We start from the raw sequence: 24,726 nt of genomic DNA on the forward strand, positions 1-24,726 counted from the left end.
GATAGTGCTTCAGACAATCCCACACTTGTAATCTTGGAAGATTGTTGGGAATATGAAGTATCTCAGAGGGGTTTTGGCTCGGTGATTGGAAAAAGGGTAGAGGGGTATGCTATCAGGGATCTAGTAAGGCTGACTGGATCACTGTAATCAGTTTTATTCCTGTTTGGCAATGTTGGATTGATGGGTCCCAATAGCATGTGTTTTTATACCAGAGTTCAATGTTAGCCTGTGCAAGCGATTACCCTAATGTTCGTCTGTAAATTCTGTTTGAGGGCAAGCACCAAGACCACAGTTTGTCGCAGGCTTTTTGTGCCAAAACCATCAACATAGTTAAGGGATGGAAACACATACTACTTCTCTTTTCTTACAGCATTTTATTTGCAAGAAGCCAGTTTGATGGAAACTCACGGCTGTCAGTAAAATGTGCATTTGTCGGTGAATCTTAATATATGCTGAACTCTTTCAACAAACTGCTGGAAACACAGGTGAATCAAAACTGGCGAGTCTTCCGAAGAGCACTCAAAGTAATGGATCAAAAGATGAGCACGTTGATGACATTGAACTACACTTGATAAATTGGAATCTCCATCATATTGTAATCATAAGGGTCCACATGAGGATTCCCCAGAGGGACACAGAGGGAAGGAAGGGAGCAACTGAAGAGATATTCGTAATTGGGCTATTGTCCTCATTGTGTGTCATATTCCAATGGCGGACAACTCTGCTGCTTTTTAAGCAGCTGCCCTCAGCTTTCGCACTGCGTCAATGAGCTCAGGGAATTGTGTGTTCTGGAAGTGTCCTCGGTCTGTGTACTTGTGCAGCACCGCGCCCAGGCCCTCGGCCACAGCTTGCTGCTCCTCCCAAGGCAGGAAGGGGTCATCCGTGGAGCCAAACTGAACGATGTGCCCAACGTTTCTTCTCATTTGCTCCCACTCCCATGGCCGGCTAAAATATCCTGAGTGAAGAGATGCATAGGGAGACATAACGGCGTGTTCCAAACTGCCTACATTGCAGTCACATACTATCAGATCATTAAATTATCTGCAATGTCAAGCACTACTTCCACATTTGCAGGGATCGGATACAGATCTGATTGGTCTCATATCTCTACAAATGAGGAAATGGAGTTGTACATTAAACCAATTACTTTACGATATGATAACCTGTACATCCCGACTGCAATATAGGCATACTGGGATGCAGCCACTGTTTCAGTGACTTGTGGGGGAAGGATAAACGAGTGGTCATTTACATTAAACTGGATATAGGGACACTTGACTGCAGCTTTTCTGTGGCGCTCTTGTATCACAATTCAGAAATGAACACTAGGCTAGTCTAAACACCTGGGCCCAGTTTTTCAGAATCAGAATGATCTGGATTCTGTAACTCCCTATTTTGCTTTCCAGGATCAGATCAACCTGGGTGATTTGGAGCCAGAAAATGGTTGGATATGTGTTATTCTGATCCAGACATTAAAGTCTCAACCTCACAGAATCTGTATTTTCAGTGTTTTGAATAGGTCTTCACCTTGCCATGTACTGGACAGGCAATGTTACTACAGATGACTAAACTACATGAATAAAGATATTCATATACATTATGGAGCTTGCTTCGCTTATCACTTGTAAGTACATGCTTTTATTTGACACTGCTAAATACAACAACTGCCCACATACCTATAATGCAGTCAATTTAACATAATGGAAATATTTAATGAAACCTTTATTATTTCTCTGAAATTCCACTATTGTAAATGCCTTTCACCTTTCTAAATCTACCCTTCTAGTGAGATCAAAATTATCCAGATTTTCATCACTACACACCGAATGATCAGAATCAAAGTTTTGAAATACCCAATGCAAATATTTTATCCAACCCAATTAGAAAAGTGGCTGTCATAGTTAATTGGAAGTAACACTGGTAAGAAATCTGTAAACTCACCACTCTCTCTCTCATTCTCATCTCCCAGGTCGGAAGTATAGGCACCCACTAGAATGAGGCCAAACACGTTGTGTGTTTCTGCATACCTGCATGGTACCACAAAGTTAGGTAGAGTAACTTTCCAACAAACAAAAAAAGAAGAGTTTGCATGAGGAATATCCTCAAATTCTTTGTCATCACTATCCTACCTCATGGCTGCAGCTGCCCCAGAGCTGTGGCCAATGATGACAGTCTCCTCATCACATTGGAGCTCCTCCTGTATGAATGGCAACCATATGCTCTCTCTGGCTGTCACTAGAAAAAGACAGAATACAGTACGAGCACCTCACAGTAATGACATTGGAGGCCCAAAATGAAGGGGTTTAAATACTGAACTTCATTCTACATACCTGGGTCAGGCATGTTGCTCAACAAGCAGGTCATATCTGGAATCTACAGGACAGCAAGTTAACTATTAATACCAAATGAAGTATCAGTAAGTAAAGGTTGAAAATGGTCGATTCCATGCTAGGATAGCCCAAAACATGTTTGGCATTTCAGATTGTTATTGCAATTCTCACATAGAAACTTCTTTGGTTGGAAGGATGTTATTATGATTTTTTACATTTGCATCACACACCATTTTTGAGAAAAGCATGACCTATACCTCTCATGAGACCCTACGATCCGTGAACTGCACATCTTGGTTTCATTATACTCATTATACTTGGTTTCATTATACTCCTTATAGTGTGCTTTAAAAGATGGAGTATGTCGAAATTCTGAAACGCAATTGTTCACAATATATTCAACATTGGAACCATTAATATGAATATCTCAAAAGTACCCTTTTTGATATAGCTTATTTTTAGTTTGAAACAATATACTCTTCAAACACGTCACATTTCCAGAGTGGGTGCTTTGCTACTTTTAAAGATATGACCCATTTTATACATAGGTCATTAACCAATGTCAATTTCTATCATATTTAAGCAAATCACCAGGAAGTTCCCTTTGAATTAATTTTCCCTTCAATGTGTCATAACTTCATAAGTAGCAGAGCACCCACTGGAAATGTGATGTACTTGTAAAGTATATTGTTTTAAACAATGTCTAAAAATGTACAAAATCAAAAAGGGTACTTTTGAGACGTTAACATTTTTAATGTTGAATAAATTCATTTGAAACATTTTATTTCAAAATCTAGGCATACTCCATCACACTCTTCCATCATATGGTGTAACTCTGTGTTGTTGTATGTGTCGAATTGCTATGCTTTATCTTGGCCAGGTCGCAGTTGCAAATGAGGACTTGTTCTCAACTAGCCTACCTAGTTAAATAAAGGTGAAATAAAAAAAATGCATATATAATTCTCACAAATGATTTGGGATACAAATGTAAAAAGCATATCAAACATTCTTCCTCCAAATGTTGTTTCTATGGAATATTTTCCAGAACAATCATAGACCATATCTCTTCCATGCATTGCACTTGTCAATGAGAACCATGCAAGGAGGATATCCTCCATCCAAAATGCAGGGCCCTGTATAGAGCTAGCTTATAATGTGATATCTGAGGAATCTAGGCTAGTTTATAATGTGATTTGTGAGAAATAAAGGCATTAGTGGTAATCTGTCACTGAATATAATAATTCATTATTTGGTGTGTATTTAATATGCATGTGTGATTTTGATTATTATAAATGTTTTAATCCCAACTCCCATAGACAAAGCCACCTTGCCATTTCATAATTGCTGCTGTAGCTACTGCTGGCTTGCATGAGGATGAAAAAGGCAGTTTTTCAGGAAAATATAAGTAGATCTTCTCCATGTACCATATCTCGCACTGGCACACTGCTGTCTTAATGTAACCATGATTGCGTTCCGACGCCCATGAGCTCAGTGTAAAGGTAGTCATGTATCTTCTGGCAAAGGTAAAACAAGTGGTTCCTACAGTTTAAAGTTCACGAGGCATTGAAAAGTTATATTATTCTTGATGTATACATATCATTACTCTAAAAGTCCAAAATGTATGTAACAAGCAGAGTAACCAATACATGAATCAGTTGTCAAAATCATAGGAGCCACAGTACGCACATCCCGTATTGGGAGCATGCCTCTTAGACTTCCGCATACTTTAACAGTGCGCACCTTATTTATCTGTTTTTTGGCCCATCCATACCAATTGGACCGCTCTACATCTCCAGCTCCATTTCCTGGGACAATTATCGCTTTCGTCAGTGGCATTTTCTCTTATCCACGTTGTCTTCTGTCGATGTTTGAATACACTTCCCTAAACAATGCTGACTGTGAGCAGTCATATGACTTTCATCAGTGCATGTTCGAGTGAGTCAATTTTGCGCAGCGAATGGTTGTGTTGCAGATAGGCCATAGAACTATTAGAGGACTCAACCAGTTTTAGCATGTACATGGCCATTGTGGGCTTCCACCATTGAAGGAGTTCGACTAAGTGCACCAGGCTATGGCCCATGAACTGAACGGACAAAAGCAGTGAGGGATGAGCACCCTTCTCAAATTGAACAGTAATCTGTGCACTCATGTTGTCAACAAGGCAGCATGGCGCATCGCTCAGAAACATATATTTTCCATAAAATATATGTTATCATTTTTAAACTAGTTTTCATTGGGAAGGCAGATAAATCAATTACTGTTGCATTACTCCACACGCTTAACCTTCCGTCACTTTTGTTTTGGGCCGACTTCACCGTCGGCCAAAATGGGGAACCTGGCTCACGCCTGGGAGACAGCCCAGTTCCGAAACCAATGCAATCAACGGTCTGGGGCATTAATCGAACCCCTTCATTTTGAAGTAGTCAACGGCCATTGATCCGAGCGTCGTCTTAATCTTAAAATGGTGTGCTATGGTTTGTAAATGGATGTAAACTATATCAACGCCATCTTGTGGACACAATAAATGAATGCCACACAAGACTTGGTTCAGGACTCCAGCACTGCAGGTGACCTTAAATCACCAATATTAGCTTTACACTTTTTTCAAACACAAAATAATAAGAAAATGGACCAATGCAGCCATTTTTATTTCAATATCCAGTCATTTCTAGGCAACAATTAAGTACCGTACTGTGAGTGTTTTCAAATAAAATGGTCCAAAAGAAACAACTTCTTAGCAAAGAGCAATTTCTCAAGCAAATATTTTTTCTAGGACTCTCTGGGAGTGGTCTGAGTTGGGAGGGGGAAACTGAAAACCAGCTGTTATTGGCAGAGAGGTTTGAAACTATTTCATATTGGTCTATTAACTAATTTACCGCCTGGTGACATCACCAGGCATGCCAAAACCACATCCCACCAAAACGGACATACATTTTAGGTTGTGTTTTCAAACAGCTCTCACACTAAACGGGCATTATCCTTATTTGTACAATGTCACAGTATTATTCCAACCTCATAGTGTTGAAATGTATATTGGAAAATCACATTTTTGTCTGCACTGGGCCTTTAAAATGGAGACTCAATGGCGCTGCCCATGCTGTCACAGACGCAATAATGGCACAGATACAAAGACAAGACCTCTTTCCATCAAATTACAAAATAATTATATAATTCCATCACAAATTACCAAATATTTCAACCATACATTATGGTAGACATACAGTAGATCCAGAATACATTGGTATAGGTTCAAATAAACTAAAAAAGTGCTGTAAGTCAGCTATTCCTATGGAAGTTTAGTTGCTAATTGTTTGTGTCACATTTGGACTTGATGTTTGGGCTGTATTTGTTTTATTTAACTAGGCAAGTCAGTTAAGAACAAATTCTTATTTTCAATGACAGCCTAGGAACAGTGGGTTAACTACCTTGTTCAGTGTCCCATCGAATTTGCAATAATCAACACTTGCATATTTGCCTATATGTACGGAGTATGCTTCATATTGTCATATTAATCTTAAAGAAAGAAGTATTTGAAAGCAATATACCTTTCTGTCTGAAAATAAAACGATTTTCCTCAACTGCGTTATGCACTCCAGTCAGCAGATGGCGATGTGTGTCTTGTAGTGGACTGCACTGTTATTTTGGCTGTTTCGAATACAAAACAGATCTATCCGACATTTGCCGAAACATTTAAGCTTTTTAGACCATTTCGGTATACTAGTCGCTGTGTGTTTTAAATACACTTTTATCATATCTAGTAATTACCTCGTGATTTCTTATGTTCATATTAATCAGCAAGCTGGAAGACACCTATAGGTTATCTTCAAACTAGATTAGCACTAGCCTAGTTGCTAATGATAGCTAGATAGTTAGCTAACATCCCCGAACATGAGCTCACTGAGCTACTTCCCCCCTGCTAACGAAGAGGATGTCTACTGGACAGAGACAGACGCTCTCGTGAAAAAGGAGAAGGAAGAGGAGGCTGTCACAGTAAAAACATTTTTTGAAGAATTTACAATGAAAGAAGAGGAAGACGCTTTCAGAGTGAAAGAGGAGGAAGAGAATGAAGAGGATGCAGTGGTTGGCGTGAAAGAGGAGGGTGAGATGACTGTCTCATTGAAAGAAGAGGAGGGTGACAAAGAGGAGACTGGAAATCTTAACACCAGTGAGTACAGTCTTAAAACGGGGAGAGTCTTAAACTGATGTGTGATTTTAAAGTGGCATCCCACTGAAGTTATACACTTGAATATGTTGTTCAGTACTGTAGGAATTGTTAAATCCACAAGTGTGCATTTTGCTATTTGCCTGCCTTGATTGTATTACTGTGCATGTACACCCTGGCCCATCTACTGTTGCTATCCCAATTCTGACTTGTGCTCTGATATCTGTTTCACTGATATCTGTTTCACTGATTTATGCTCTCGTGAAAGCATGGGTTTTCTGCACATTAACACTAGAAGCTTATTACCTAAAATGTATCAATTGGAAGTGTGGGTTCACAGCTCCAAACCAGATGTGTTGGTCATTACTGAGACGTGGTTAAGAAAGAGTGTTTTGAATACTGATGTTAACCTTTCTGGCTATAACCTTTTTCTGCAAGACAGATCTTCCAAAGGTAGGAAATGGCAATCTTTACCCAGGATCACCTAGAGTGCTCACTTGTCTCCACCAAGTCTGTCCCCAAACAATTTGATTTGCAGGTTTTAAGCATTAAACTTTCAAATAGCTCATTGTTGACTGTTGCGGGTGTTATCATCCTCCATCAGCACTGCCCTGTACCCTACCTGCTCTAATCTCTTTCCTGGCCCCTTAAACTAAGTCTGAATTTGTCCTGCTCGGTGACCTAAACTGGGACATGCTTAAACCACCTGACAAAGTCTTAAAGCAATGGGACTCCCTAAATCTTTCTCAGATTATTACCAACCAATCCTACAAGGTATGACTCCAAACACCCAGAAAAGGCTACTCTCCTCGATGTTATCCTCAAAAATAATCATGATAGGTACCCGTCTGGTGTTTCTGTAATGACCTTAGTGATCACTGTTTTACAGCCTGTGTTCATAATGGCTGCTTAGGGAAACGTCCTGTCCTGATTTGTCATACACACTTGCTAAAAAAACTTTAGAGAGCAAGCCTTCCTTCATTACCTGGCCTCTGTAAATTAGTATAGAATCAGCCTGATCCCCTCTGTAGAAGAAGCTTGGACCTTTTTTTTTATATCTTCAGTGATCTTGTTAACAAACACATCCTCAAAGAAAATGAGAAATTAAAACAGGATCAGCCCCTTGTTCGACCGTAATCTTGCCGAGTTACTCCACCTCAAGAATTGCATTTGGCAAAAGGCTCGGCAAACGGAAACTCAGGCTGACTGGCTCTCGTTCAGACAAATGAGAAATAAGTGCACTCAGGCTATCTGGAAGGCCAAAGTGAGTTACTTTAAGGAGCAGTTCTCTTTCTAGGTTTAACCCCAAGAAATTCTGGAAAACAGTTAGACCTGGAGAATAAACCCTCCTCACAGCTGCCCATGTCCATGAAAGTTGATGTGGTTGTTACTGACAAGAAGCACATGGCTGAGCTCTTTAATCACCACTTCATTAAGTTAGGATTCCTATTTGACTCAGCCATGCCTCCTTGCCCGTCCAACATTTCTTTATTTCCCAGCCCTTCTAGTGCGACAAGCCCCGATGCTCCTCCCTTTTTTCCCCTGCCCCGCTTCAACGTTTCTCCCTGGAGACAGTTACTGAGTCCGAGGTGCAAAAGGAGCTCCTTAAACTTGACCCTAAAAAAACATCTGGGTCAGATTAAACTTTGTTCTTTAAGGTTGCTGCCACTATAATCACCAAGCCTATCTCTGACCTTTTTAACCTGTCTCTCCTCTCTGGAGAGGTTCCCATTGCTTGGAAAGCAGCCATGGTTAGTCCTTTATTTAAAGCGGGAGACCAAGCTGATCCTAACTGTTATAGGCCTATTTCTATTTTGCCCTGTTTATCAAACGTTTTGGAAAAACTTGTCAATAATCAACTGACTGGCTTTCTTGATGTCTGTAGTATTCTCTCTGGTATGCAATCTGGTTTCCGCTCAGGTTATGGATGTGTCACTGCAATCTTAACGGTCCTCAATGATGTCACCATTGCCCTTGATTCTAAGCAATGTCGTGCTGCTATTTTTATTGACTTGGCCAAAGCTTTTGATACGGTAGACCATTCCATTCTTGTGGGCTGGCTAAGGAGTATTGGTGTCTCTGGTATGCTAATGACCTCTCTCAAAGAGTGTATAAAGCCAGAACATCTGCTGACTCAGCCACTGCCTGTCACAAGGGTGTACCCCAAGGCTCGATCCTAGGCCCCATGCTCTTCTTAATTTACATCAACAACATAGCTCAGGCAGTAGGAACCGCTCTCATCCATTTATATACAGATGATAGTCTTATACTCAACTGGCCACCCCTGGATTTTGTGTTAAATGCTCTACAACAAAGCTTCCTTAGTGTCCAACAAGCTTTCTCTGCCCTTGGTCTGAATACCTCCAAATCAAAGGTAACGGGGTTTGGTAAGAAGAATTCCCCTCTCCCCAAAGGTGTGATTACTACCACTGAAGGTTTAGAGCTTGTGGTAGTCACCTCATACAAGTACTTGGGAGTATGGCTGATGGTACACTGTCCTTCTCTCAGCACATATCAAAGCTGCAGGCTAGAAAACCTGCAGGCTTGGTTTCCTCTATCGTAATCACCCCAGCTGCCAAACTAACCCTGATTCAGATGACCATCCTACCCATGCTAGATTACGGAGACATAATTTATAGATCGGCAGGTTAGGGTGCTCTTGAACGGCTAGATGTTCTTTACCATTCGGCCATCAGATTTGCCACCAATGCTTCTTATAGGATATATCACTGTACTCTATACTCTTCTGTGAACTGGTCATCTCTGTATACCCGTCGCAAGACCCACTGGTTGATGCTTATTTATTAAACCCTCTTAGGCCTCACTCCCCCCTATCTGAGATATCTACTTCAGCCCTTATCCTCCACATACAACACCCGTTCTGCCAGTCACATTCTGTTAAAAGTCCCCAAAGCACACGCATCCCTTTGTCGCTTGTCTTTTTAGTTCGCTGCAGCCTGCGACTGGAACAAGCTGCAACAAACAGTCAAACTTGACAGTTTTTATCTCAATCTCTTCATTCAAGGACATAATCATGGACACACTTACTGACAGTTGTGGCAGCTTTGCGTGATGTATTGTTGTCTCTACCTTCTTGCCCTTTGTGCTGTTGTCTGTGCCCAACAATGTTTGCACCCCATGTTGTGCTGCTGCCGTGTTGTGTTACTACTAGAGGTCGACCAATGAATCGGAATGGCCGATTAATTAGGGCCGATTTCAAGTTTTCATAACAATCGGAATTCGGTATTTTTGGACACCGATTTTGCCTCTTTTTTTTTATTTTTATTTTTTTTACACCTTTATTTAATCTTTATTTAAATAGGCAAGTCAGTTAAGAACACATTCTTATTTTCAATGACGGCCTAGGAACAGTGGGTTAACTGCCTCGTTCAGGGGCAGAACGACATATTTTCACCTTGTCAGCTCGGGGGATACAATCTTGCAACCTTACAGTTAACTAGTCCAACGCAATAACGACCTGCCTCTCTCTCGTTGCACTCCACAAGGAGACTGCCTGATACGCGAATGCAGTAAGCCAAGGTAAGTTGCTAGCTAGTTAAACTTATCTTTATAAAAATCAGTCAATCATAATCACTAGTTAACTACACATGGTTGATGATATTATTAGATATTATCTAGCATGTCCTGCTTTGCATATAATCTGACTGAGCATACAAGTATCTAAGTATCTGACTGAGCGGTGGTAGGCAGAAGCAGGCGCGTAAACATTCATTCAAACAGCACTTTTGGCTTTTTGCCAGCAGCTCTTCGTTGTGCGTTCAGCATTGCGCTGTTTATGACTTCAAGCCTATCAACTCCCGAGATGAGGCTGGTGTAACCGAAGTGAAATGGCTAGCTAGTTTAGCGTGCGCTAATAGCGTTTCAAACATCACTCGCTCTGAGCCTTGGAGTGGTTGTTCCCCTTGCTCTGCATGGGTAATGCTGCTTCGAGGGTGGCTGTTGTCGTTGTGTTCCTGGTTTAAGCCCAGGGAGGAGCGAGGAAAGGGATGGAAGCATTCGGGTTGGAGCGAGCGGTCGCATTCGCACTTCGCTCTGCAGGTTGTATAACTTTTTCATTACATTTCATTATAGTACAACGGTTGATTTGTCTAATCTTAGCAATTCTTCTTAGCTAGCTACATAGCCGTCCTTGTATCAGAGATAATTGCATAATTATCGTATTTCGTCGCCCTAACGTAGCCTTCACTGCTATTCGCCCAGGAGCTAGCAAACGCTAGCTAACGCACACAGATTAGCATCACTGTAGTGCTATTCACTCAACTGAACGACTTGATTAGTTTAGTGTTAGCTAGCTACATAGCTGTCTTTGTTTCCAAGATAATTGTGTAGTTTAGTGTGTGTAGTCTTGGAGTGATTATCTTAATTCACTGAGGTTCGCTAGCCAGCTATTTGTCGTCCTTAACGTAGGAGACTCTGCTAGCTAGCCAACAGCTAACAGCTAACAGCTAGCCAACGTCACCACACACACGTCTACTGATTCGAATTCAACAACCCGGTCAGGTAGTATCACATTTTCATTTCATTTCATTTCATTACAGTACAACGGTTTGATTTGTTTGATCGTAGCTAGCTACATAGCTAGCTACATAGCCGTCTTTGTTTCAAAGATAATTGTGTAGTCTAGAGCGATTTCCTAGGTTAGCTAGCCAGCTATTGTCGTTCTTTTAACGCAACGTAACGTAAACAACACTGCTAGCTAGCCAGCTAGCCCCGAATAGTAGCACTGTAGAAACTATTACACTCAACGGAACGACTTGATTAGTGTAGTGTCAACAACGCAGCTACTGCCAGCTAGCCTACTTCAGCAGTACTGTATCATTTTAATCATTTTAGTCAATAAGATTCTTGCTACGTAAGCTTAACTTTCTGAACATTCGAGACGTGTAGTCCACTTGTCATTCAATCTCCTTGCATTAGCGTAGCCTTTTTCTGTAGCCTGTCAACTATGTGTCTGTCTATCCCTGTTCTCTCCTCTCTGCACAGACCATACAAACGCTCCACACCGCGTGGCCGCGGCCACCCTAATCTGGTGGTCCCAGCGCGACGACCCACGTGGAGTTCCAGGTCTCCGGTAGCCTCTGGAACTGCCGATCTGCGGCCAACAAGGCAGAGTTCATCTCAGCCTATGCCTCCCTCCAGTCCCTTGACTTCTTGGCACTGACGGAAACATGGATCACCACAGATAACACTGCTACTCCTACTGCTCTCTCCTCGTCCGCCCACGTGTTCTCGCACACCCCGAGAGCTTCTGGTCAGCGGGGTGGTGGCACCGGGATCCTCATCTCTCCCAAGTGGTCTTTCTCTCTTTCTCCCCTTACCCATCTGTCTATCGCCTCCTTTGAATTCCATGCTGTCACAGTTACCAGCCCTTTCAAGCTTAACATCCTTATCATTTATCGCCCTCCAGGTTCCCTCGGAGAGTTCATCAATGAGCTTGATGCCTTGATAAGCTCCTTTCCTGAGGACGGCTCACCTCTCACAGTTCTGGGCGACTTTAACCTCCCCACGTCTACCTTTGACTCATTCCTCTCTGCCTCCTTCTTTCCACTCCTCTCCTCTTTTGACCTCACCCTCTCACCTTCCCCCTACTCACAAGGCAGGCAATACGCTTGACCTCATCTTTACTAGATGCTGTTCTTCCACTAACCTCATTGCAACTCCCCTCCAAGTCTCCGACCACTACCTTGTATCCTTTTCCCTCTCGCTCTCATCCAACACTTCCCACACTGCCCCTACTCGGATGGTATCGCGCCGTCCCAACCTTCGCTCTCTCTCCCCCGCTACTCTCTCCTCTTCCATCCTATCATCTCTTCCCTCTGCTCAAACTTTCTCCAACCTATCTCCTGATTCTGCCTCCTCAACCCTCCTCTCCTCCCTTTCTGCATCCTTTGACTCTCTATGTCCCCTATCCTCCAGGCCGGCTCGGTCCTCCCCTCCCGCTCCGTGGCTCGACGACTCATTGCGAGCTCACAGAACAGGGCTCCGGGCAGCCGAGCGGAAATGGAGGAAAACTCGCCTCCCTGCGGACCTGGCATCCTTTCACTCCCTCCTCTCTACATTTTCCTCCTCTGTCTCTGCTGCTAAAGCCACTTTCTACCATTCTAAATTCCAAGCATCTGCCTCTAACCCTAGGAAGCTCTTTGCCACCTTCTCCTCCCTCCTGAATCCTCCCCCCCCCCTCCTCCCTCTCTGCAGATGACTTCGTCAACCATTTTGAAAAGAAGGTCGACGACATCCGATCCTCGTTTGCTAAGTCAAACGACACCGCTGGTTCTGCTCACACTGCCCTACCCTATGCTCTGACCTCTTTCTCCCCTCTCTCTCCAGATGAAATCTCACGTCTTGTGACGGCCGGCCGCCCAACAACCTGCCCGCTTGACCCTATCCCCTCCTCTCTTCTCCAGACCATTTCCGGAGACCTTCTCCCTTACCTCACCTCGCTCAACAACTCATCCCTGACCGCTGGCTACGTCCCTTCCGTCTTCAAGAGAGCGAGAGTTGCACCCCTTCTGAAAAAACCTACACTCGATCCCTCCGATGTCAACAACTACAGACCAGTATCCCTTCTTTCTTTTCTCTCCAAAACTCTTGAACGTGCCGTCCTTGGCCAGCTCTCCCGCTATCTCTCTCAGAATGACTATCTTGATCAAAATCAGTCAGGTTTCAAGACTAGTCATTCAACTGAGACTGCTCTTCTCTGTATCACGGAGGTGCTCCGCACTGCTAAAGCTAACTCTCTCTCTGCTCTCATCCTTCTAGACCTATCGGCTGCCTTCGATACTGTGAACCATCAGATCCTCCTCTCCACCCTCTCCGAGTTGGGCATCTCCGGCGCGGCCCACGCTTGGATTGCGTCCTACCTGACAGGTCGCTCCTACCAGGTGGCGTGGCGAGAATCTGTCTCCTCACCACGCGCTCTCACCACTGGTGTCCCCAGGGCTCTGTTCTAGGCTCTCTCCTATTCTCGCTATACACCAAGTCACTTGGCTCTGTCATAACCTCACATGGTCTCTCCTATCATTGCTATGCAGACGACACACAATTAATCTTCTCCTTTCCTCCTTCTGATGACCAGGTGGCGAATCGCATCTCTGCATGTCTGGCAGACATATCAGTGTGGATGACGGATCACCACCTCAAGCTGAACCTCGGCAAGACGGAGCTGCTCTTCCTCCCGGGGAAGGACTGCCCGTTCCATGATCTCGCCATCACGGTTGACAACTCCATTGTGTCCTCCTCCCAGAGCGCTAAGAACCTTGGCGTGATCCTGGACAACACCCTGTCGTTCTCAACTAACATCAAGGCGGTGGCCCGTTCCTGTAGGTTCATGCTCTACAACATCCGCAGAGTACGACCCTGCCTCACACAGGAAGCGGCGCAGGTCCTAATCCAGGCACTTGTCATCTCCCGTCTGGATTACTGCAACTCGCTGTTGGCCAGGCTCCCTGCCTGTGCCATTAACCTGTTAGGCCGCCCCATCCCGGATCCGGGATTGTGACTACAGCCTCAAGCTCATTACCATAACGCAACATTAGCGATTTCTGAAAATTGCAAAATAAATGAAATAAATATGCCTGTCCTCAAGCTTATCCTTTTCTTAACAATCCTGTCGTCTCAGATTTTCAAAATATGCTTTAGAACCAGAGAAAATCAATAATTTGTGTAAGAGTGGTGATAGCTAGCGTAGCATTTAGCGTTAGCATTTAGCACGCAACATTCACAAAAACCAGCAAAGGGATCAAATAAAATAATTTACCTTTGAAGAACTTCAGATGTTTCAATGAGGAGACTCTCAGTTACATAGCAGATGTCCAGTTTTTCCTGAAAGATGCTTGTGTAGGACACAACGTTCCGTTTGTTACTATGCATTTGGCTGAAACTAACCGAAAATTCAGTCACCTAAACGTCGAACTTTTTCCGAATTAACTCCATAATATCGACTGAAACATGGAAAACGTTGTTTGAATCAATCCTCAAGGTGTTTTGTCATATATCTCTTCATTGAAATGCCAGTCCTAGAAGCGTGCATTCTTCTCTGATTCGGATGGAAAAATACTGGGACCTGACTTTTGCGCACCAATTTCCACGCAGACACCATGCGGGACACTTGGTAATTGTAGGCTCTTATGGCCAATCTTCCAATGATATGCCTACAAATACGTCACAATGCTGCAGACACCTGGGGAAACGATAGGAAGTGTCCGTTCATTCCTGTGGCATTCACAGCCATATAAGGAGATCATGGAAAACGTGCCTTCAGAAATCCTGTTGATTTCCTGGTCACTCAAACATCTTGGTTTTGCCTGTAGATATTGTTCTATGGCACTCACAGTGAAAATCTTTGCAGTTCTGGAAACTCAGAGTGTCTTCTTTCCAAAACTATCAATTCCAAGCATAGTCGAGCATCTTTTCGTGACAAAATATCGCGCTAAAAACGGGCACGTCTTTTTATCCAAAAATGAAATACTGCCCCTAGAGTTCTAACAGGTTAAACCCCTACAACTCATCCAGAACGCCGCAGCCCGTCTGGTGTTCAACCTTCCCAAGTTCTCTCACGTCACCCCGCTCCTCCGCTCTCTCCACTTGCTTCCAGTTGAAGCTCGCATCCGCTACAAGACCATGGTGCTTGCCTACGGAGCTGTGAGGGGAACGGCACCTCAGTATCTCCAGGCTCTGATCAGGCCCTACACCCAAACAAGGGCACTGCGTTCATCCACCTCTGGCTTGCTCGCCTCCCTACCACTGAGGAAGTACAGTTCCCGCTCAGCCCAGTCAAAACTGTTCGCTGCTCTGGCCTCCCCAATGGTGGAACAAACTCCCTCACGGCGCCAGGACAGCGGAGTCAATCACCACCTTCCGGAGACACCTGAAACCCCACCTCTTTAAGGAATACCTAGGATAGGATAAAGTAATCCTTCTCACCCCCCTTAAAAGATTTAGATGCACTATTGTAAAGTGGCTGTTCCACTGGATGTCATAAGGTGAATGCACCAATTTGTAAGTCGCTCTGGATAAGAGCGTCTGCTAAATGACTTAAATGTTAAATGTAAATTGTACTTTTACTTTCTTCTCCAACACTTTGTTTTTGCATTATTTAAACCAAATTGAACATGTTTCATTATTGATTTGAGGCTAAATTGATTTTATTGATGTATTATATTAAGTTAAAATAAGTGTTCATTCAGTATTGTTGTAATTGTCATTATTACGAATAAATAAAATATAAAAATCGTCCGATTCATCGGTATCGTTTTTTTTTGGTCCTCCAATAATCGGTATCAGTGTTGAAAAATCATAATCGGTCGACCTCTAGTTGCTACTGTCATGACGTGGCCCTTTCTGGGTGTAGAACGTCCCTCTCCCCTCACTCTCATACATCCAGGTTCTGTTATCTCCGGTCATAAATTCCTGGTGGGGACTCCCCCTGTCATGCAGAAATTGAGAGCACAAAGAGAGAACAATGGACTTCAGTTGGAGACGCCTAAATCCACAAAATGAGAGACAAAAAAAAAAATCTGTTTATGACAATGTGGGAATAGTCCGTGGACAATTAAGGGACAGTTGTGACGAGTGTGTTTCATTTGGTGATCTCATGAAGTACAAGAAACACACATAACAGTGTCTCTGGAAGTGTACATTTCCCAGATGTCAGGTTTACATCTAAATATTGTGAAAAGTATGTGATTAAGCATGAAACTATTTGTGAAGATGTAATGTGATATTAACTGTCTAAATGAGAGTATGGAGTTTCATATAAAGATGAACTTGTCAGTGGCCACACCCCCGTGAGCACAGACATCACATTTGGCGTCATGGACTGCCCTTTTCTACCGTTACATATAAAACCCACTCCTGATGAAATTCAATGAAGACGAAGCAAACCCCAGCATGAGCTGAGGTTGCAAATGGTTGAATTTCTGAGACCAAAACATGCCGGGTGACGCTGGTGTGTGAAGTGGTTGACACTACAACTCTTCCAAAGGACAAGACGAATCCACGTGGAGCATTGGCTACACGGCTGGAAATGGTTAAACTCTGAGACTATCGATCCCTACAGAATAAGAGCAAATCTTAGAAACAAATTACTAGTCTGCAACTATAAATTATGTAAACCGAGGACGAGAATACAGACAACCGCCGAAACATCTATTCTATGAGGACATTTCTGAATGGTACTCTGAAGTATTCATTCTAACCACAAAATAATTTGATCTTCGGGGAAACGCAACCAGAGAGACTCTGAACTCTCCAGCAGACTGACCGGATTCCAACAGAGAAGACAACAATGGCGTACAGTTGAAGTCGGAAGTTTACCTACACTTAGGTTGAAGTCATTAAAACTTGTTTTTCAACCACTCCACAAATGTCTTGTTAATTAACAAACTATAGTTTTGGCAAGTCGGTCAGGACATCTACCTCGTGCATGACACAAGTAATTTTTCCAACAATTGTTTACAGACAGATTATTTCACTTATAATTCACTGTATCACAATTCCAGTGGGTCAGAAGTTTACATACACTAAGTTGACTGCCTTTAAACAGCTTGGAAAATTCCAGAAAATGATGTCATGGCTTTAGAAGCTTCTGATAGGCTAATTGATATAATTTGAGTTAATTGGAGGTGTACCTGTGGATGTATTTCAAGGTCTACCTTCAAACTCAGTGCCTCTTTGCCTGACATCATGGGAAAATCAAAAGAAATCAACCAAGACCTCAGATAGTATTTGTAGACCTCCACAAGTCTGGTTCATCCTAGTGAGAAATTTCCAAATGCCTGAATGTACCACGTTTATATGTACAAACAATAGTATGCAAGTATAAACACCATGGAACAACGCAGCTGTCATACCGCTCAGGAAGAAGACTCATTCTGTCTCCTAGAGATGAACGTACTTTGTTGAGAAAGTGCAAATCAATCCCAGAACAACAGCAAAGGACCTTGTGTACCTGTTTCCTCCAGCATCTTCACAAGTATCTATATCCACTATAAAAACAAGTCCTATATCGAGACAACCTGAAAGGCCGCTCAGGAAGGAAGAAGCCACTGCTCCAAAACCGCCATAATAAAGCCAGACTACGGTTTGCAACTGCACATGGGGACAAACATTGTACTTTTTGGAGAAATGTTCTCTGGTCTGATGAAACAAAAATAGAACTGTTTGGCCATAATGACCATTGTCATGTTTGGAGGAAAAAGGGGGAGGCTTGCAAGCCGAAGAACACCATCCCAACCGTGAAGCACGGAGGTGGCAGCATCATGTTGTGGGCGTGCTTTGCTGCAGGAGGGACTGGTGCACTTCACAAAATAGATGTCATGAGGTAGGAAAATAATGTGGATATAATGAAGCAACATCTCAAGACATCAGTCAGGAAGTTAAAGCTTGGTCGCAAATGGTTCTTCCAAATGGACAATGACCCTAAGCATACTTCCAAAGTTGTGGCAAAATGGCTTAAGGACAACAAAGTCAAGGTATTGGAGTGGCCATCACAAAGCCCTAACTTCAATCCTATAGAAAATGTGTGGGCAGAACTGAAAAAAACGTGTGCGAGCAAGGAGGCCTACAAACCTGACTCAGTTACACCAGCTCTGTCAGGAGGAATGGGACGAAATTCACCCACATTATTGTGGGAAGCTTGTGGAAGGCTACCTAACATTTGACCCAAGTTAAACAATTTAAAGGCAATGCTACCAAATAAAACTTCTGACCCACTGGAAATGTGCTGAAATAAATCATTCTCTCTATTGTTATTCTGACATTTCACATTCTTAAAATCAAGTGGTGATCTGACCTAAGGACAGAGAATTTCTACTAGGATTAAATGTCAGGATTTGTGAAATACTGAGTTTTTAAATGTATTTGGCTAAGGTGTATGTAAACTTCCGACTTCAACTGTAAATATATACTTGCAATTATTCTTGAATGAGGATTAGCATTTCAATGTATATAATTATAGACTGTGTGTAAAGAATCCATTTGTCTTTCCAGCTCTTTGTCATTCCCACCCCTTTTCTTCTTGTCCACCAAGCACTCATATCGGTTTAGTCCACTAGGGTCTCTTTCCTATCATTGTTAGTAACCAATATCTTTGCTATTTGTTTATGTATTTCTGTGATTATTTAGTTAGTTGGTAAATAATGAATTGAGCCAATTGGTGTATGGGGATTCATAGCAGATAACCAACAATTTATGATTAGATGAGACTGATGAAGGTAATAATAATTAATTAATTAATAGAAGACTAATTGATCAGATATTATAATATCTGAAGAGTTATATTCTGAAAATTATAGCTTTGTAATCTTAACATTTTCCATTGTGCCCCGACTTCCTCGTTAATAAAAAGTACATGATTAGTTTAATTAGGTAATGATAATCACATAGAATTGATTTGATAAAGTAAGTCTTCACATATAATGATACGAAAGACACGATGCTACCATGTTGTTGTTGTGTTGCTACCATGCTGTGTTGTCATGTGTTGCTGCCATGCTATGTTGTCGTCTTAGGTCTCTCTTTATGTAGTGTTGTCTCTCTTGTCATGATGCGTGTTTTGCCCTATATTTTTATTTAATTTAGTTTTGTTTTTAATCCCAGCCCCCATCCTTGCAGGAGGCCTTTTTGTAGGCCGTCATTGTAAATAAGAATTTGTTCTTAACTGACTTGCCTAGTTAAATAAAGTTTAAATAAAAAATGAAAAAATATGTTTAGCCTATACCACCAAAGAGGGCTACCAACAAAATATTAACAATGGATCAAATGCGTCTTATGCCATTGATTTAAATATTGTAGTTATCGATATCCATTTCTGCTCAGCCTAAATACATGACATTTCATGAGAGAACGATTAGATTTGAAGCTCTACATCATTTGTTTTTGAAATCTCAATGGTGTGATGGCCACCAAGTAAAGCATTTAAAAAATGAACCTAAATGTTCTGAAATGACAGGTTATTGAGGGATCTGATTTGGCTTGAACCTAATTGGAAGACGGATCTATCATGTGGAGGTTTCATTCAGGTCTCGCTGTTTAATTGAAAACTCTGTTTGTCTTTGGCAGGAGAGAGACCAGACTCTCGCTCTGAGAGTGGGAAGAGTCCTTCAGAGGAACCAGAAGCAGAGAAGCCCAAATCAGCTAGACCACATCAATGCTCCCACTGTGGAAATAGTTTTCCTTGTTTAGTGGACCTGAAAAGGCATAAGAGTATACACACAGGAGAAAAGCTTTACCACTGCTCTCAGTGTGGAAAGAGCTTTTCAACTTCACAGTCATTACAATTGCACCAGAGAGTACACACAGGTGCAAAACCTTACCACTGCTCTGACTGTGGGATGAACTTTGCGCTGTCAGGTAATTTGAAAAGACACCAACTGGCACACACAGGAAAGAAGTCTTACAGATGTGATCAATGTGGGAAGAGTTTTACTACATTAAACTCCCTGATAAACCACCAACGAATACACACTGGAGAGAAACCTTACCACTGCTCCATATGTGGGAAGAGTTTTAATCAGCCAAGCAACCTGAAATCACATCAGCGGAGACACTCAGGGCAGAAGCTTCACCACTGCTCAGATTGCGGAATGAATTTTACTACTTCTGGGGAATTAAAAAATCACCAGCGAAAACACACAGGAGATAAACCTTACAGCTGCTCTGACTGTGGGAAGAGTTTTGCTAGATTAGATGGATTGATGGTACACCAGAGAATACACAGAGCAGAGAAACCTTTTATCTGTGATCAATGTGGAAAGACATTCACTCAGTCAGCACATCAGGTTATACACAAGAGAATACACACAGGGGAGAAGCCTTACCACTGCTCAGACTGCGGGATGAGCTTTACTAACTCAAGCCACTTGGCAGCACATCAGAGAATACATACAGGAGAGAAGCCTTATGGCTGTGATGAATGTGGGAAGAGATTTGTTCATTCAGGATCCCTGGCTAAACACAAGCAAACCCACACTGGAGAGAGGCCTTTCCATTGCTCTGAATGTGGGAAGTGTTTTGTTAGGTTGGCGCATTTAAAATTGCACCAAAGAACACACACCGGAGAGAGGCCTTACCACTGCTCTGACTGTGGTATGAGTTTTACTCAGGCAAGCAACCTTAACAGGCACCAGCAAACACACACAGGAGAGAAGCCTTACTACTGCTCTGACTGTGGGATGTGCTTTACTTTCTTAAAAACCCTGACCATACACCAGAGAACACACACGGGAGAGAAGCCATATCACTGTTCTGACTGTGGGAAGCATTTCACTCAGTCAGGAACCCTGGTAAAACATAAGCGAATACACACTGGAGAAAAGCCTTACCACTGTTTAGACTGTGGGATGAGCTGTACTTCTTCTAAAGATTTAATAGTTCACCAACGAATACACACCGGAGAGAAGCCTTATGGTTGTGATCATTGTGGGAAGAGATTCACTCAGTCAGGAACCCTGGTTAAGCACAAGAGAACACACACAGGGGAGAAGCCTTACCACTGCTCTGACTGCGGGAAGGGATTTGCTCAATCTCAGCAGCTGAAATCACATCAGCGAACGCACACTGGAGAAAAGCCTTATTGTTGTGATCAATGTGGGAAGAGATTCACCCAATCAAGAAGCCTGGCTGAACACAAGAGAAAATGCAACACTTGTGGGTAACCTTCCCACTTTTGTTAGCTCAAGCAAGTTGATGGTAGACCAGCGGACACACATAGGAGAGAAGCTGTGCCTTGCTGTGACTGGTGGGAGTTTTGCTACCTTAAGCTTTCTTAAAGTGCATCATTAATCTTCATCGGTGTGATCTAATGCAGGGTTAACAAGGTGCCAGCCCTCTCAAAACTTGTCAGCCTTTAAGAGTTACAATATATTGAACATTGGGTAATAAACTGTATATGTACAGTTGAAGTCGGAAGTTTACATATACCTTAGCCAAATACATTTAAACTCAGTATTTCACAATTCCTGACATTTAATCCTAAAAATTCCCTGTCTTAGGTCAGTTAGGATCACCACTTTATTTTAAGAATGTGAAATGTCAGAATAATAATAATAGAGTGATTTTATTTCAGCTTTTATTTTTTTCATCACATTCCCAGTGGGTCAGAAGTTTACATACACTCAATTACTATTTGGTAGCATTGCCTAAATTGTTAGTATTTGGTAACTGTTGGAGGAAATTATAGTTGAAATGATTAATTATGTATACATTTTTAATTAGAACCATTTATTCTAATACTATGGGTTCTTGGTTAAGCTGTTACTGAAAATGTAAGAAAAACGAATTAATTGTCTGTACCTTGTGGGTTTAAGGGAGAAGGATGATGTATCTTTTCAGACAGATAAGAATGTTTGTTTTGTGTTCCATTAGTGGAGGAAAGTATATCTTTTAGACAGTTTGGAATGTAGTTTTATGAGGGGAGTAGAAGAAGGTCTCCAGACCTAAAGACACTGCGCTATTGTGGGGATCGGAGAGAGTGTGTGAAACTGATGACGTCATTTTATGTTCTCTCCCTAAAATGTAATGTTCTTTGTATTTTGGGTCAGTACTCCCTGGAATTAAACGCTGTTACCTGGCTTTTAAGACTGGTCTCGATCTACTTCATGCATAATTAATGAACTTACACCTCATTAATGAACTAGAGAGAGTGCAAAATTGATTTGGGCTATAAAACATATAGGAATTTAGAAATTCCACTAACAGTAACATTGCCTTTAAATTGTTTAACTTGGGTCAAACATTTCGGGTAACCTTCCATAATCTTCCCACAATAATTTGGGTGAATTTTAGCCCAATTCCTCCTGACAGAGCTGGTGTAACTGAGTCAGGTTTGTAGGCCTCCTTGCTCACACACGCTTTTTCAGTTCTGCCCACACATTTTCTATGGGATTGAGGTCAGGGCTTTGAGATGGTCACTCCAATACCTTGACTTTGTTGTCATTAAAGTATACTTAGGGTCATTGTCCATTTGGAAGACCCATTTGCAACCAAGCTTCAACTTCCTGACTGATGTCTTGAGATGTTGCTTCAAAATATCCACATTTTCCTCCCCTCATGATGCTATCTATTTTGTGAAGTGGGCCAGTCCCTCCTGCAGCAAAGCACCCCTTCAACATGATGCTGCCACCCCTGTGCTTCACAGTTGGGATGGTGTTCTTCGGCTTGCAAGCCTACCCCTTTTTCCTCCAAACATAACGATGGTCATTATGGCCAAACAGTTATATTTTTGTTTCATCAGACCAGGGGACATTTCTCCAAAAAGTGGGATCTTTGTCCCATGTGCAGTTGCAAACTGTAGTCTGGCTTTTTTATGGCGGTTTTGGAGCAGTGGCTTCTTTTTGGAGCATGTAGGCGTTTTACTGTGGATTACATTTACATTTAAGTCTGAGTGGCGACTTAGATACTTCACCCGTTTCCTCCAACATCTTATGTCTGGGATTGATTTGAACTTTTCGCACCAAAGGACTCGTTTTTTACTGTTTGTACAGATATAGATACTTTTGCACCCTTAGTGTTTCCTCCAACATCTTCACAAGGTCCTTTGCTGTTTTTCTGGGATTGATTTGAACTTTTCGCACCAAAAGTTCATCTCTAGGAGACAGGAGGCCTGTAAACAGTAGCTATAAAAGTGATTGTTAAGTGGTTGAAAAATAGGCTGCATAGATTTCATGACTAGAAGCTCTAAAATCAGGAAATACCACATGTACTAGCCGTCCTGGATCTTAAATTGTCAATTGAAATTTGCTATCGAGATGGTCAATGTTAGCTGAACACCTACAGAAACCCGCCTAAAACCCCAAACAGCAAGCAATGCAAGTGTAGAAGCACGGTGGGGATGCAGAACCTAGGATGGGATATGGTCACTAGTATAACCATGGCCAAGATGTTCAAATGAGGCCTCATTTAACACAGTAAATTCATCAGGCTTAAGCCATGTTTCAGTCTCAGGCCAATCACATCAAGATTATGATCAGTGATTAGTTCATTGACTAACTGCCTTGGAAGTGAGGGATCTAACATTAAGTAGTCCTATTTTGAGATAGAGGGTGAGATATCACAATCTATTTCAACAATGGCAAATGGAATGGAGGAGGTCTTTATTCCCAGTGAGATTGACTAAGGCAAACACCGCCAGCCTTTTGTTCAGTTTTGAATATTATCTTCCATGAACCTAGACCTCAGTGAGGGCACAGACACGGTCTCAATGGGGATAGCTGAGCTGACTACACTGACTGTGCTAGTGGCAGACTCCACTAAGCTTGCAGGCTGGCTAATTCAGTTTTTAGACCGAGGCACAGACACGGTCTCAATGGGGGATAAGTGATTATGGCAAACAGCCTGCTGCCTGTCCTGCACCCTATCTCATTGTGGAGATAGGGGAATTAGAGCCCTGTCTTTGTTCATAGATAAGATGAGAGCACCACTCCAGCTAGGATGGAGTCTGTCACTCCTCAACAGGCCAGGCTTGGTTCTGTTTGTGTGTGAGTCCCAGAAAGAGGGCCTATTATCTACAAATTATATATTTTGGGAGGGGCAGAAAACAGATGCTGCAGAAGCATGGGGGATGCACAAGAAATGGTAGCCTGCACCCTGAGTTCACTGATTGCATGATCCAGGGTGACACTGCATGCATGCCATTGGTTGAAGCAGGCAGCAAAACTCCCGTGAAGTGCCATCTGAAGGGGCAGGACACCACCTTGTGTATTGGGAGAGATTCTTTGTCCACTTCCACCACTCTTGACAATTGTGTGTCTGAATGTGAAGAAGGAAACACTTTTCATCGAACTCACATGTGGGAGACGCAACACTTTTGACAGCCGTGAACACTGTGGAACTCGGTTGAAAGGGTTAAAATGGCCGACAATCTTGCCCACTCTGGGTACACGGGGCTACAGCATATCAGTGACGTACCCTGATTGGCAGTGCCACTTTTGGGTACTGTTGTCACAACAAGCCTCACTCGTTTAAGGCTGTAAGATGCGTACCGGTAACCATCTGCCACCCAGTACAGTACCACATGCTTTAGAAATGTTTATTGTGGAGGGTACCCTACCAACCAGTCACAGGTACTGGCGACAAAGCGCCTTGTAACCTAGCTGAGAATGGGACAGACAACTCTGGGAAAAACTGACCCCTTCTGTGGTAACAGACAGGGGTGATTTGTGATTGAATCTAATTCCCAGGAATGAAATGCGTTGAGCTGGAGACAGACAGCTCATT

General features: G+C 42.5%; 2 protein-coding genes across 2 annotated transcripts; one reads left to right on the forward strand and one right to left on the reverse strand.

Moving 5' to 3' along the window:
* Positions 1 to 354: 354 nt before the first annotated feature.
* rbbp9 (retinoblastoma binding protein 9) lies at positions 355 to 4,266 on the reverse strand. Its single transcript, XM_035778815.2, has 5 exons — positions 4,071 to 4,266; positions 2,331 to 2,373; positions 2,130 to 2,235; positions 1,942 to 2,027; positions 355 to 955 (listed from the first exon to the last, which is right to left on the reverse strand). Exons 1-5 carry the CDS (start codon positions 4,164 to 4,166, stop codon positions 732 to 734), a joined length of 555 nt encoding a protein of 184 aa, XP_035634708.1. The 5' UTR covers positions 4,167 to 4,266; the 3' UTR covers positions 355 to 731.
* Positions 4,267 to 5,945: 1,679 nt separating this feature from the next.
* LOC118389087 (zinc finger protein 883-like) lies at positions 5,946 to 22,083 on the forward strand. Its single transcript, XM_035778817.2, has 2 exons — positions 5,946 to 6,495; positions 19,573 to 22,083. The coding sequence occupies exons 1-2, from the start codon at positions 6,219 to 6,221 to the stop codon at positions 21,165 to 21,167; spliced, it is 1,872 nt and encodes a 623-aa protein (XP_035634710.1). The 5' UTR covers positions 5,946 to 6,218; the 3' UTR covers positions 21,168 to 22,083.
* Positions 22,084 to 24,726: the final 2,643 nt, after the last annotated feature.

Source organism: Oncorhynchus keta, chromosome 10 (assembly GCF_023373465.1).
Source record: "Oncorhynchus keta strain PuntledgeMale-10-30-2019 chromosome 10, Oket_V2, whole genome shotgun sequence".
NCBI lineage: Eukaryota > Metazoa > Chordata > Actinopteri > Salmoniformes > Salmonidae > Oncorhynchus > Oncorhynchus keta.

What these genes read in the sequence shown, in the direction of transcription:
- rbbp9 (XM_035778815.2), bottom strand. Translation starts at nt 4,166, where the DNA reads ATGCCACTGACGAAAGCGATAATTGTCCCAGGAAATGGAGCTGGAGAT. An exon ending in CCAAAAAACAGATAAATAAG is followed by an intron (nt 2,374 to 4,070) that starts GTGCGCACTGTT and finishes GCTGTCCTGTAG; the next exon opens with ATTCCAGATATGACCTGCTT. An exon ending in TGAGAATGAGAGAGAGAGTG is followed by an intron (nt 956 to 1,941) that starts GTGAGTTTACAG and finishes CTCTTCACTCAG; the next exon opens with GATATTTTAGCCGGCCATGG.
- LOC118389087 (XM_035778817.2), top strand. Translation starts at nt 6,219, where the DNA reads ATGAGCTCACTGAGCTACTTCCCCCCTGCTAACGAAGAGGATGTCTAC. An exon ending in GACTGGAAATCTTAACACCA is followed by an intron (nt 6,496 to 19,572) that starts GTGAGTACAGTC and finishes TGTCTTTGGCAG; the next exon opens with GAGAGAGACCAGACTCTCGC.